Here is a 13,709-nt window from a genome sequence, read left to right as displayed (position 1 = left end):
GGTGTGCCGGGCATGTTACTTGAACTGATTTGATGAATCAATTCTCAATCTATGCTGATAATAACAACCAAATGTAACTTTAATCTAATGATGTGGAGCCCTACTGCTTGTAAATCATAAACATGCTCAACTGGCAGCCGTCTACAGCAGCAGATGCTGTAGCCTATGAGACACTCCGCTTTACTGCATACCAATTTTGCAATTCGATTGTAGATAAGTTGGCCTCTCTGCCAGACATGCTTCTCATCTCTCCATCTAATATACTCTTTGGACATTGTTTTTTTTGTAGTGTGCATGGATGGCCAGTTGTAGTGGGTATTCAACTCAAAGGACTTCATATGTTATGCAGGTGTTGTTCATTTCAGTCTTTCATTCTCATGTACACAATGTGTCACCTTATTAATGTTCTCTCAATGAATTTGCCCAAATAACATTTATTGAGGGAATCATTATCATTATGTGACAGCAAACGTGAGTTTTTATAGAAGCATATAAGGTTCATGTGTATCAACGTAACGTTGATAATGGCTCTGCAGGCCTACCAGTAGAAGAGCATGTACAGAAGCAGATCCCTGCAACTGACACCCCTGGATAAAACAATCAGTTGTCGAAATGTCTACTGTGAAAAAAGGGGATTAATACCTAAAAGCTTCCCGATTTGTTGAGGCCACTCTGTTGATACACCAGGTGTGAGTCATAATGGGCCTGGCAGTATAACCATAAACTGTATAAAATAGGTTAAGTGTCTATCAGAAGCCTCCAGCAGCCATGAGTAGATTCATACAGCGGTAATTCGACCTACTACACTTTATTGGACATTGCGTAACGTCAGTGAGAAGTGAACCACTAACAAAGTTAGAGGGAATACTATGAAACAACAATGTAGTACTAATCTGATAATAGGATATGCATGGAATGTGTTAGTCTACTATGTTAAACACGACGCACTGTATTACGATAATCACATTTATCTGTAACTCTGGTAAGCATTGTGACACAGCGCCCCCTGTCACCGCTTAGTGCTTACAGCAGGCCGTCTGTCAGCGTCAGCCTCAGCAACAGACTCCTCCTCCGCCATTTTTGACTGTAAACATCCTGCCGATTTTAAAAGGACAGCGGTGAGCGGGAGGAAGGCGACTGGCGCCATCTTGGCTGTTTTAATGAGTACAACAGGGGAGAATTTGCTGGGAGAAATAACATAATCATTGGGATTTTATCGTGAAGGGGGTGCTCTCGGTAAGTGTGCTTGCAGCTGAAATATTTTCGTATTGTTTTGTGTGTTTTACGAGGTTGAATGAGCATGCACGTTTGTGTGGATTTATTGCGGCCTTCACTGTACAGGGAGCCGTTAGCCACCAGCTAACGATACAGTTGTGCTACTAGAGGGGGGGAAAGTATGAGTAGGTTTTGATAGACGCCTCGTTCTGGTTTCCTTACTGTCGTTTCATTGGGAAAGTGTGGTTTTGTTCACCCTTTTTTAAAATCGATATCTCTATTTCAATTAACCTTAATATGTATGAATCGGCTTCAGGGCTCCTTTTGTAGTTAGCTGGCGGCTAATTTAGTTCATCCCACTTCATGGCGCCGACTATTTACTGGCGCTGACCAACCCCTTGGCGCTCTAAACTCTTTGCGTCGCATGTATTGCACCACATAAGGCAACGCCAGATTTCTTTTACTCAAATCATGTATTTTGAAAAATCAAGAATTCATGATTTATATAGTACTGGAAAAGTATCGGTTACCGTAGGCAGACATGTGCATTTCCAATGTTTGCCTCACTGGTAGGGAAATAGGCGGAACTTTAATGAAGTCAGCACTTGTTGTGTTTAAAATCTCGTTTAATAAATATCATTCCCATGAGTTACATTAAATGAGTAACGTTATCCTAAACGGTTTAAATTATAATTTCGTAGAACAAGAGTCAAAATAGTGCTTCGAATGAGTTTTTATTGATGTTAGTGCTCGTTATCTAATGAGGCGAAATAAGATAAAGTAATTAAATGTTGCAATGAAATACGTTGTTTCGGAATATAGTGGGCCCATATTGTTTTAAAAGGATTTGCAGGTTATAAGTAATTAAGAACCATCTATATTTAACATTACGTTTGCCAAAGCCACTCAACGTTCGGATGGGGATTTTGGCGTAACGTTTCTCCCCTTTGCTGAAGAGTGAAAAGAATCCCGACTCTCAATAGATACTGCCCGACCTGTAAATGTGCTGGGGCGGCCTTTATTTATCTGGGCTTCCTTCTAATGACAATATAAACAACACTTTTCTTTAAAGACTGGTTAGATGTTTGATAGCCTGCTTTTCTTCAGGTTTGCTTGTAACTTCTCCTGATATTATTGAGCACGGTTTTCAGAAAAGCTTGATGTCTGTTTTCTTTTTCAGAAGTATGTGCAATGGTCAATCTGTTCATAATTACCAAGCATATATTCTATTAAGTAATCAAGCTACATTTCATAAAAACTGTTAATTTATATTCTCTAAACATGAACTGTGACAATTAGCCTTGCAAAAGTTTGTTGAAAACAACATTGTTTCTCAAATGCTTCTAAGGAATATTATTGTTCTAGTTTTTCTTTTTTCTTGGCCTTTCTAGAATCACTTCTCCCTGTGCATAAACAATATTCTCTTCCAGGTGAACCATACCTCTGTGTGAGCCAGGGGAACCAGGGCAATGTTCTACGCCCACTTTGTCCTCAGCAAACGTGGGCCGCTGGCCAAGATTTGGCTAGCGGCCCATTGGGACAAAAAGCTGACCAAGGCCCATGTCTTCGAATGCAACCTGGAGAGCAGTGTGGAGAGCATCATCTGTCCAAAGGTAACAGGACAGACGTGCTCTCTCTAAATTCTGGTGTTCCTGCTGCAATACATCAGTCTACTGGGCAGGCTTCAGTTTAGCTGTAGCCCTGAGTTGCTGAATGGCTTTGTTCTGCTGGTGTTGTTGCCTTTTGATGATAAATAGCAGAAAAAAATAACAAAGTTTTCTACCAAAGAACAAATGGTATAAATGAAAACACAGATGAGCAAACAGGATTTTTGCAGATCCTTCAAAAGACTTCATTTCAAATGTCTTAAAATGTGAACACGTTGGAGTTTAGGAATCATTGAATACTGGTGTTGCAGTGAACATCTCAAAATAATAGGTTACATTTCTTTAAACACTCAACATCTCATAGATCTGCAAATTGTAACAAACAGTATTGAATTATTCTGAAATGCATTTAAATGTCTCAAATCTAACTTGCCTTAAATTAAGCCTCTCAGCTTAGCATAATGTTTGTTATATTCAAAACAGCCAATTGCTGAGCCTTTGCTAAATCTTTTATTTTCACTGTGTTTTTTGAAATCACCTCATTGCTTTACAATGTTGTAGTACTCTCACGATGCAGTTCATTCTTGTTTATTAACATGACATTCATTGTTCCATTTTACCTGTTATGTTCTCACATAGGTGAAGATGGCGCTGCGTACGTCAGGCCACCTGCTCCTTGGGGTGGTGAGAATCTACCACAGGAAGGCCAAGTACCTCCTTGCTGACTGTAATGAAGCCTTCATCAAGATCAAAATGGCTTTTAGGCCAGGTGAGCAAAAATGACAAGTGGAAATAGTACTAGAGCACAGGGCTTTCAGGAAGGTTATTTTTAAGGAAGAACTGAAAAAGTTACAATAATAACTGATACAAAACAAATATACAGATTCATTTTTGACTTTTTGAGGCAAAGGGTCATGGGAGAACAGTTGCATGGCATAACAACATTATGACTTGTATGTACTTTAAGGTGTGGTGGATCTACCTGAGGAAAATAGAGAGGCAGCCTACAATGCCATCACCCTCCCAGAGGAGTTCCATGACTTTGACCAGCCATTACCTGATCTTGAGTAAGTTCACTACATGTGCTGATCTTTGCCACCAGTCATTTGTGAATTTATGTTTTAGATGCAACAACCGTTTTAATTATCTTCAATGCTTTTTCAAACAGTGACATAGATGTAGCCCAGCAGTTTACCCTGAACCAGAGCAGAGTGGAAGAGATCACCATGAGGGAAGATCTGGGCAACGTCAGCCTCCTGCAGGACAATGACTTTGGTAGGACACTATACAGGCTTTGTATATATTTGATGTAAACTCCTACCATACACTGCACATGTGTTGTGTAGATAGTTGTTCATTTCAACGTGATAAAACCTAGCATTTAATGATCAACATTTTAAATTAGGTTTCCTATCCCTAAAAATAACCTTCTGTACTCTTCAGCTGACTTTGGTATGGATGACCGTGAGATGATGCGTGATCCCAGCACGTTTGACGAGGATATCATGCACGGCGCCACAGCCTCCAACCTTTTGCTGGAGACTGAACCAGGCCCAGCTAATCTCCCTGATAAGTCCAACCACATGGAGTATGACGACTTTGGGGACGCCTCCTTGGGCAACACGGATGGGGGAATGCTTGGTGAGATCGGCTATAGTTCATTTTTATAATATTTTATCTCAACATTGGCTATATTAAACTACAACTGAAGTTGTTTAGTAAGATTTTTATGATCATGTAATAAAGAGTTAATCCTGACTTCTTCTGTTTTTCAGTTGATAAGCTACTGAGCTCTGAAGACGGAGGAGGTATCTTTGATGACCCTCCAGTCCTCACAGAAAGCGTCATGATGCCTCCAGATCACGGAGACGACGAGGACGACTTTGACAACCTCCAATCACGTGAGTGAATTTAATTTGTCTTATTGTAATGCATATAAAACAGAAACTGCACTTTCTTTTCAAATCTCAGATAGTGTTGCTGGTGCACACTATGAAACTACCTTTTTAAGCTTCACATCCTAGAGTTCAGCTAAAAAATACATGCTTAGTCATGTGCTATTGTAAGTTCTATGCACGCTCTGGCATAACTTCCATGTTTATGGAGAACTTGAATTTTGTTTGTGTTTGTGCAGCGGGTCCAGACAGCCCAGACTCCGGCCCAGCAGAGCCCCTGCCAGCCATGGCTGACCAGACAGAGCAGACTACTCTGGTTCACAATGAGGAGGAGGCCTTTGCTCTGGAGCCCATTGACATCACTGGTAAGACCCTCCCATAACCTTTCTGTACAGATGTCTGTATGTACAACTTCTTATCTTCCTATTTTTGTGTAAGATACTTTTTTAATTCATCTTCTCAAAAGCAATTCTGCAGAAAGTAACAAAAGTAAAGCAGCCATGAATTATTTATTTTCTCCTTCACTGCACAGTAAAAGAGACCAAGGCGAAGCGTAAGAGGAAGCTGATTGTGGATAGTGTGAAGGAGCTGGACAGTAAGACCATCAGGGCCCAGCTGTCCGATTACTCGGACATAGTCACCACACTGGACCTCGCCCCTCCCACCAAGAAGCTCATGATGTGGAAGGAGACCGGAGGAGTGGAGAAGCTTTTCTCTCTGCCCGCCCAGCCCCTGTGGAACGCCAGGCTGCTTAAGGTAACTATTGCTTGTCATAAATATGCATTTGTGGATAGAAAAAGTACATGCGTCACTATTTGAATCACATCAGATCTGTAAATCACTGACAAGCAGTATTATCACTTAGGGAGCGGTAATGACTGGAGGTCTGAAGTAGGTCAGACTCAGGCACATTTAATAGAGGAGGAGAACGAAGATTTATTTTATTGTATCATTCATTGACATTCTGTTCAGGCTGTGGGATTTTAAAATGAGAGCATTGAAGGAACAGGAGGTGGAGGAAGTGATAAGTTTTGTCTGTGTTTTTTCCCTATCCTCTCAAACCCACAAGTTACCCTTCCAGAATACTGAATAAGAAACGTGTTGATGCATAATTGAGTGGACCATTTTCCCTTTTTGTCTAGCATCCGTCCTCCCTAACACTCCCTATGCTTTATTATATTACAGACTTTGCATAAAGTGTTCTGCTATTTTTAAATTAAACTTTTGTTCGAAGTTAACTTTAAAATCTCTGCTGTCAGATGTTCACACGCTGCTTGACGCCTCTGGTGCCGGACGAGCTGAGGAAGAGGAGAAAGGGTGGTGAAGCAGACAGTCTGGATGAGTTCCTCAAAGAGCTGGAGAACCCAGAGGTGCCTAGAGAGGAGGTCCTGAGTCAGCACAGAGATGTTATCGGTAAGACACACTCGAAGAGCCGAGAGGGGGTCACATCCCAGTGCAGACATGTCATGAGTTTTGTGATGGGGGGAAAAAGGACCAGTGGCAGTCGCCTTCAGTTATTGGATAAGGCTGTGTTCACGTCCACTTTTTTACACATTTTATTTACAATCTCCTTTATCCTTCACTCAGACCCGACTATCATGGAGGAGCCCAGCATACTGTCAGCCTCTGTGATGGAGGGCAGCAGGACCACCCTGGATGAGACAGTGATGCCTCCTCCATCCACACTTCGCGGGGTCAAACGCAAGACCCTCGACAAAGAGATCTCCCTTCCTGTGAGTACTTTTCATCTACATCTTCTGTCTCAAAACACTGGAAATTAGTTTGCAAAATGTTTCCGCAGCACTTCCATACAGGAAAAAATGATGTTCAAAGGCCTCTAATGGTTGGGCCGTGAAGCCATAATTCATGACAAATTGTTTCCAATGTGTTAAACGGCAAGCTGCATATTTGATTATTCCACTTAAATCAGGTCACATTGATCTAATCTATTAATGAATGGAACTATTAACACCATATGGTGGCTTCCCCCCCCCTTAAATGATGTATTTACTTATTTTAATTCTGAAGCAGTACATTTGGGAAATGCTTACAAATCAGGTAATGACTCCTGCTTTCCGCTCTTTCAGATGGCTCCCTTGGAGCCTCAGCAGCAGGTGGTCGACCGCTCGGTGCTGTCTCAGAGGTTAGACATGCACTCGGTGGATCTGCCCCCAGAGGAGAGCAGCCTCAGCCTCACACAGCTCGTCCCAGAGCTGGACCTGCTGGGAGAGAAGGAGAAGGACAAGAAGGACGATAGCGACGAAGAGGAGGTGAGGGGCAAAACTTTCTCTGGTAAACTGTAGTTGGTATAAATGAATTGATATTGATGCATTCTGGTTAGTTTGTTTTATGTTAACAAAGAAGAGAGTAAGTAAAACAGAAGTAAGTAATTAATGCAAACTTTTATAGAAAATGCCGGTGTAGAGACGGGTGTGTTGGGTTCTGAGTTCGGCCCTTTGATGCTGATGATGGTGTGTTTGATCCACAGGAAGAGGAAGGTCAGGCTGGAGATCAGGATCAGGAGGAGAAGAGATGGAACAAGCGAACCCAGCAGATGCTGCACGGCCTCCAGGTACAAAAACAAATATATTTTTGTATTTGTATATAGTAGACTGAAAGCTTTTTCCATTTCTGTCTTAAAATAAGGTATTGTTTTTATATTGATATTTCAATTCAAGGAATTTAGAACATTTTGTGCCTTTTACCCCATAGCGCGTCATGGCTAAGACTGGTGCAGACTCAGTCAGTCTGCTGGAGTTGTGCCGGAACAACAACAAGAAGCAGGCAGCTGCCAAGTTTTACAGTTTCCTTGTTCTCAAGAAGCAGCAAGCCATCGAGGTCACCCAGACTGAGCCCTACAGCGACATCGTCGCCACCGCTGGACCAAGATTCCATCTCATTTAGACATTGGAAGAACAGACACATTCTGCTTGCAACAGACATACTTTTTTAATTACTCGACTATTTGCCTTTCTTATTTCGTGTTTTCCTGGGGAGGGTGTAGTGTGAAACGGGTTGGAAGCTTTTGAAATAAAGGATTTTACTGTACTACAGGTGGAATCATGCAGTATTCATTTGGTTCAAACGAAATGAGGAAGAATGTTTAACAAGTATATTTATAAAGCATCTTTTTTCAGTCACCAATTTCTAAGCTTCAGTTTTGTAAGTTAAATTTCCATTGTCGTCTTATTTCATAAGTTTCACATCATTGCCCCTCACACATGAATTATTTCAGATTTGAGATAAAGAGCCCTGTATTTTCACATGGAATCCTGTATTGACTCTGTACATGTTTTGGAAAGGTACTGTTTTGTTGCTCAGAAGTGTAACCGCTCCCATCTTCTCCTAGTTGTTGCACTTGTTCTTTCATGATAAACAAAACAATTAATCCGTCAAAAATAATGGTGAATCTTAGCTGGCATTAAATATGTTTCAGATGTTGATAATTCAGGCAGTTTATCACTTAAGTTTTATGTAATATTTTTGTTTGACCTTTTTACGTTTATGCTTATTCACCTTTTTTGCATTATGTAACTAGGTAATGTACTCGTTACAGTTAAGTTCAGTATCCCACCTTTTTAGTCTTCGGGTAACCTAGTTGTGATACATCTGTAAAGATTTGAAATAAAGTGTTTTAAGTACTTGGTAAATGGTCATTATTCACTTTAAGGGTTATTTTCTAATAATGGGCTTCATAAAGCTAGACATGAACAAATAATCAACATATATAACCAGATGGAAACCATGTTTATTTAACTTCCCTTTTTATTGGAAGACTGATGGAGGAGCTTTTTTAATTTAAGTATATAAAGGTTCATCTCAATACATTTGAATATTATGGAAAAGTTAGTTAATTTCAGTTTTCTATTTAAAAAGTGAAAATCATATTATATAGCTTCATTACACAGGGAATTATTGAAGCGTTTGTTTTAATCTTGATCACAAATACCAGCTAATGAAAACCCAACATTTGGGTTCTCAGAAACTTTCAATATGACACAAATATATAAAAAAAGATTTTCAATACAGAAATATTGGCCTTCTAAAAAGTAAGTTAATACATGCACCCAGCACTTGCTTGGTCCTCCTTTTGCATGAATTACTGCATCACTGCAGTGCTCACAGGGTTCAGGTCAGGAGCGTTTTTTTGACCTGCCCACACTGCCAAAAGTTACAATACCTGATTTAATGACCATGGAATTACTGTTTGATTGGCCAAAAAACTCGCCTGACCTGATCCCCGTAAACAATCTATGGGTTCTTTTCAAGAGGAAGAGATGAGAGACACGAGACCCAACAATGCAGACGAGTTGAAGGCTGCTGTCCTGAGCTACCGACCATCACACCTCAGCAGTGCCACTGAGCGCTTCCATGCCACGCTGCAGTGATAGAGTGATTCATGCAAAAGGAGGCTCAACCAAGTACCGAGTGCAGGGTTGTGTGTGTAATGAATCTATATGATGTATATGTTTCACCTTTTCAATTAAATTGGGTCATTCCAGCATTGGAGGACATTTTGACATCAAAACTTAAAAAAAAAAATGAATCCTTTATTTTCTTTTTGTTTGTCTTTTATAAAACAGGTGGTAAAGCATCACAAAAAATGATTTGACCAGCTCAGGCATCAATGGTACACTTTCTATTAGATATTGTATTTGTTGCTTTTCAACAGCGCTCAATGGGGGCGAGAACTTTATAATCAATAGCAATCAACTTCAAATAAACAAAAAAAGGAGTTCATAATCTCGGAACATTTTAAAACATGTAGATTATGCTAAATTATATTTTTAAATGTAGTTTTTCTAAAAATGATAAATTGTACTACTATTGCACAGCGCTGTTTCTGTCATTTCCTATTGATTGATTGAATTATAGTAATAGGGTTGCAAATCAATACTTATTTTAGCTTTATCATTTAGGAATCGAGCTGCAGAATGTAATGCTACTTTCAAGGCACACTTAGTTATTTACCTAAAGAAAGATAACTTCGAATTTAATTTGTCTTATTGTGATAATATGAGTAACAGGGTTGAGTGGGTAAGAGTGCCACACTTGTTCTAGACTGAAAGAATGCGATAAATATGAAAAATAAAAGAGAGGACTGAGCTTTGGTCTACCCATGGCAGTAGCACATGGATTGATAATGTTATTTAAAATAGGTTTATGATTTAACAAACTGCTATGAAAATTGCAAAAGACATGTATTAAAACACAAATAGCAAAACATGTAAGTAAAAAGCTTATTTTAGAGAGTGTTTTAGAGCTATTTGATATTTTTGCAGACGTAGAAAAGAAAATTCCCTCTATCCTCCCATTCCATAGTGGTACACCGAATTGCACTAGTAGTTAACCTACCGAATACAACACAGATGGATAAATACTTCATTTATCCCAAGTTTTGATATTGCTTTGTCACAGCAGCATTTTGACAGTCAGATGAATGAGATTGACCATTATTAACTCAGCAGAAACCGTCTTAATTCTCTGCTACATCCAAAATAATTTATTTAGCCCCAAGGTAAAGTAGATATGGTGTTATTACATTGTACTCGATGTATCAACTCTCTCAACTGTTACTAGGCCTGTTGGCCAAATAATATACTAAAACAAAAACAACAACATTTCGCTATACACTTACAAACTGTGTATTTATTGCGCGCTACTATTTTCAACCAAAGCGGACTTTGCAACGACCCTTTGTTTCTATACGGACAGGAAAACGACCGCATATCTACCGGAAACGTCCGTCCCCGAACGCTTTCCTCCCTTTTTCCGCGTGTAGCTGCTTCAATATGGCTTCACGTAAAGAATCTGCTACAGCTTCTGCCGCCGTGATGGCTCCTACAACCGGCACTTTGGACTCTCCTGTCAAACAGATCCAGATTGAGGGACTGGTAAGTGTTAACAACGGTGCTGTGTAACTGCGTGTTGAGTTTTGGTTGAGGACGGCAGAGAAACCTGTCCCAAGTGTTACCGGTGATGGCCGGATGCTAGCTGAAGTGTGAGCATTGTCATGGCGGACGGATAACGTTAATGTAGAGGGTTATCTTGAGCTCTTTCATATTTAGTGCGTACTGCTTATTTTTAAACCATTACAGTACCGACTAACGTAAATAATTGCTGTTACAGCCTCCCAACTTGCTAACACGATAATAATAATAATAATAATAAGCTAACAGTCTTTAATGTGAACGTTAGCTTTCGGAGAGCTAAGGAGGCGTTTGATTTCCAAACCAGGACCTCCCTGAATGTGTTCATACACTAGCGTTGCAGGATAAGGAAGGATGCTAACGCTTTTTGTTCGCTCCCTCAAAAGTGTTGCTTAAATTAAGAAGCATTGCTTTTCTAGACATAATGATACAATCACTTCATTGTTGTAACACAACTTAATAATTCATTTTAGTATACTTATGCCATATGGTCTTTCTACGTTATTTGATGCACACAAAACAATATAGTTGGATTTACCATGGCCTTTTAAATACTTTTTGACTTTTAATAAACATGTACGGTTCCTTTTATTGGTCCCTGTATGAAACAATCAGTGGATTAACACATAAAGGCATGATTAAAACAACTCTGTACATTGATTTAAACAAATCTCCAAACTATAAAAGCTGACTTGTCCGTCTGCCCCCTCTGCTCTGTTCCTACAACACAAAGACGCTCATCCATGTTTGTTCATGGTCTTTAGTCTGTGGTGTTTAGCCTCTCGGCAGAAAGTTGATTTAATACTTTGTTTCTACCGCCAAAATATTTTCCCCATCTTCCAGTTCTTGCTCAGCTTTGTGTTGATTGAATATGATATGGAACCATATATGAACAAAAATTATACATCTTTATAAACAATTACATCGTCTAAATTGACCTCCACAAGCACATCTGACTCAAATTTCTCTGATAAAACTATTGTCATGGTAATTCTGTATTTTGTGCATGCATGTAAACATAGTCAGTTTATAGCTGAATAATGTATTTATAATTTCAGTTGAAACTTATGTTAAAATTACACAGGGTTATACTATAATATGTTTGGAAAATAGTGATATACGTTGTTATTGAAATGTCAAATGACCTATATATCGGGTCAGAAGATTCTGGCATTATCGCCCAGTTCTTTTCTAGGAATATAAACCCGATTTTGTCTGATATTTCCCCTCCTTAGGACATTTTCACTTGTTAGGTTGGTTTTGATGAAACTGCTGTTGCCAAATAATATCTTAGAGCTGGTTCACGGACACCTTCTGTTTTGATGGTAATTTGCTGGACCTATTTTTTTTAGCAGATTTGTTTGACTTTTAAATTGATTATTGCTTCTTTGTTTTACGAATAATAAGTGATCTTTAACAATTTTGTGACCCATTTTTAAAATGTAACTTCCCACAAACTATACATTGCAGTATTTTTATTCTGTAGTACCTCTGTGTAAACAGTAGAGGACAAACTTGCTTCACAGCCATGCACTGATGTTCTCCTTCATCCTGCCATACACAAAGCAGCTCATTTACCGTGTGTTCCCTGAGCACAGTATCAGGACCAAAAGTTGCCAGCTGCTGCTTCCTTCCTTTTATCTTGCTCATTAAAGCTGCCCTAGAGTCGCAGGCTCTAATTTCAAATCTAAATATTTCACCTCAATGTGTATTATTTAGACCGCTAATGAGATTTTCTTAATTTATTTCCCCAGCCTTATCAACCATTTTCAATCGCAACAGTTAAATTAACAACAGTGGCCAACCGTTTTGGTTTGTGGCCTCATTTGGATTCACAGGGTTGAAGAAAAGGTGTCTATTTCAGGCAGAGTTATGAAACTCGGATCACCTAAATGCATTGATGTGCAGGCAGTTGCCGCTGTGTTGCGTCATGACCGGTCTGTAAGAGTTTAGTTGGAGGGTTGCCCACCAACAGCATCATCACTGTGTGTTAGAATTGGATTGTTTCCTTGCTTTAGAAGAGGACTCAGTGGTTGCTTTTGCCACAGGAGTGGAGTGCTACACAGTAGAGGGTTCCATTAAACACCTACTGAGATCACACAAATGTCTGTATGTTTGAAAAAGTCTTTAATCATTTATTCTGACGTATGATGGACGTCAGGCTCAGGTCCTTTTGTGAAACATGAGTTAAGGAACACTCAGAGCATATTTTACGGGAAATTGGTTTGAAAGCTTTGAAGGATTAAAAAAAGGCAGAGAAAATATTTAAGAATATTTTATTTGTAAACTTCACTCACAAATAGCTTACATGTTTTTAAAGTTTTTTTCATCAGTGCCAGAACAGTCCCTTTTCCCACCTGAGGCCTCCCTGTGAGGGTCTACAGCCCAACAAACATACTGTTTAGTCAGATTTCATTGCAGCTGGAACAGGGATTCATGCTGGGCACTAGGCTAATCCACACAATAACAGGTAAAGTTGACTATCTTGCGGTTCACTCCTGAACACATAAAACATTGCCCTAACGAGAAAAATACTGAAAATGTTGTCTGTCTTGTTTCATGTGGCCACTTCACAGTCGAGCTGAAGCTAAAAGAAAAAGGCATTAACAGATGAAGTTTTAGTCTAGCAGCAATCCCTGCCTCTGCAACATTTGGCCAATGGACAGTGCCAAACACTGCAGGTCCTTCTATGGCCACTTATGGCTGTTGAACTAAGTGAGTCAATCTCAATAGACCAACATGTAAAAAACACATGTTTAGTGCCTTGTAGAAAAACTGTTTAGGCTTGTATAGCTATTTTCCAGATTCAAGATGACTGCAGCGGCTTATTGAAAGCTGATATTGTCAGAGTGTTTTAAAAACTCAACACCATCATTATGTTCTGTAATTAGTCTTAGAGAAAAAGCTAATTGCACAAGTAAAGCTTTATTTGAAGGGGTGTTAATAAGACTGACATGTTGCTTGTTACATGAAATAATCCTTTAGATTCCTTACTGTTGTCAATAAATGTTGTTCAGTCAAGTAACAACACAATTACACTAATGCAACAGTTGACCAAATTA

At 39.4% G+C, this 13,709-nt stretch overlaps 2 protein-coding genes across 2 annotated transcripts in view; both read left to right on the top strand.

Annotated features, from left to right (window-relative positions):
* Positions 1–1,078: 1,078 nt before the first annotated feature.
* Positions 1,079–8,358, top strand: LOC134862005 (double-strand-break repair protein rad21 homolog A-like). Its single transcript, XM_063879653.1, has 14 exons — positions 1,079–1,236; positions 2,646–2,828; positions 3,462–3,591; positions 3,790–3,889; positions 3,991–4,097; positions 4,266–4,463; positions 4,598–4,723; positions 4,957–5,082; positions 5,250–5,473; positions 5,977–6,130; positions 6,305–6,450; positions 6,805–6,987; positions 7,206–7,289; positions 7,430–8,358. The coding sequence occupies exons 2-14, from the start codon at positions 2,685–2,687 to the stop codon at positions 7,619–7,621; spliced, it is 1,914 nt and encodes a 637-aa protein (XP_063735723.1). The 5' UTR covers positions 1,079–1,236; positions 2,646–2,684; the 3' UTR covers positions 7,622–8,358.
* Positions 8,359–10,440: 2,082 nt separating this feature from the next.
* LOC134862332 (eukaryotic translation initiation factor 3 subunit H) overlaps positions 10,441–13,709 on the top strand; it is a 51,978-nt gene continuing 48,709 nt past the window's right edge. The window contains exon 1 of the mRNA XM_063880191.1: positions 10,441–10,611. Within this exon, the coding sequence (XP_063736261.1) occupies positions 10,510–10,611 (102 nt within the window). The 5' untranslated portion in view covers positions 10,441–10,509. The remainder of the gene's footprint in view (positions 10,612–13,709) is intronic.

The sequence above is a fragment of the Eleginops maclovinus genome, chromosome 3, assembly GCF_036324505.1.
Source record: "Eleginops maclovinus isolate JMC-PN-2008 ecotype Puerto Natales chromosome 3, JC_Emac_rtc_rv5, whole genome shotgun sequence".
In the NCBI taxonomy this organism is placed as follows: Eukaryota; Metazoa; Chordata; class Actinopteri; order Perciformes; family Eleginopidae; genus Eleginops; species Eleginops maclovinus.
This window is presented reverse-complemented; position numbering and strand designations above follow the sequence as displayed.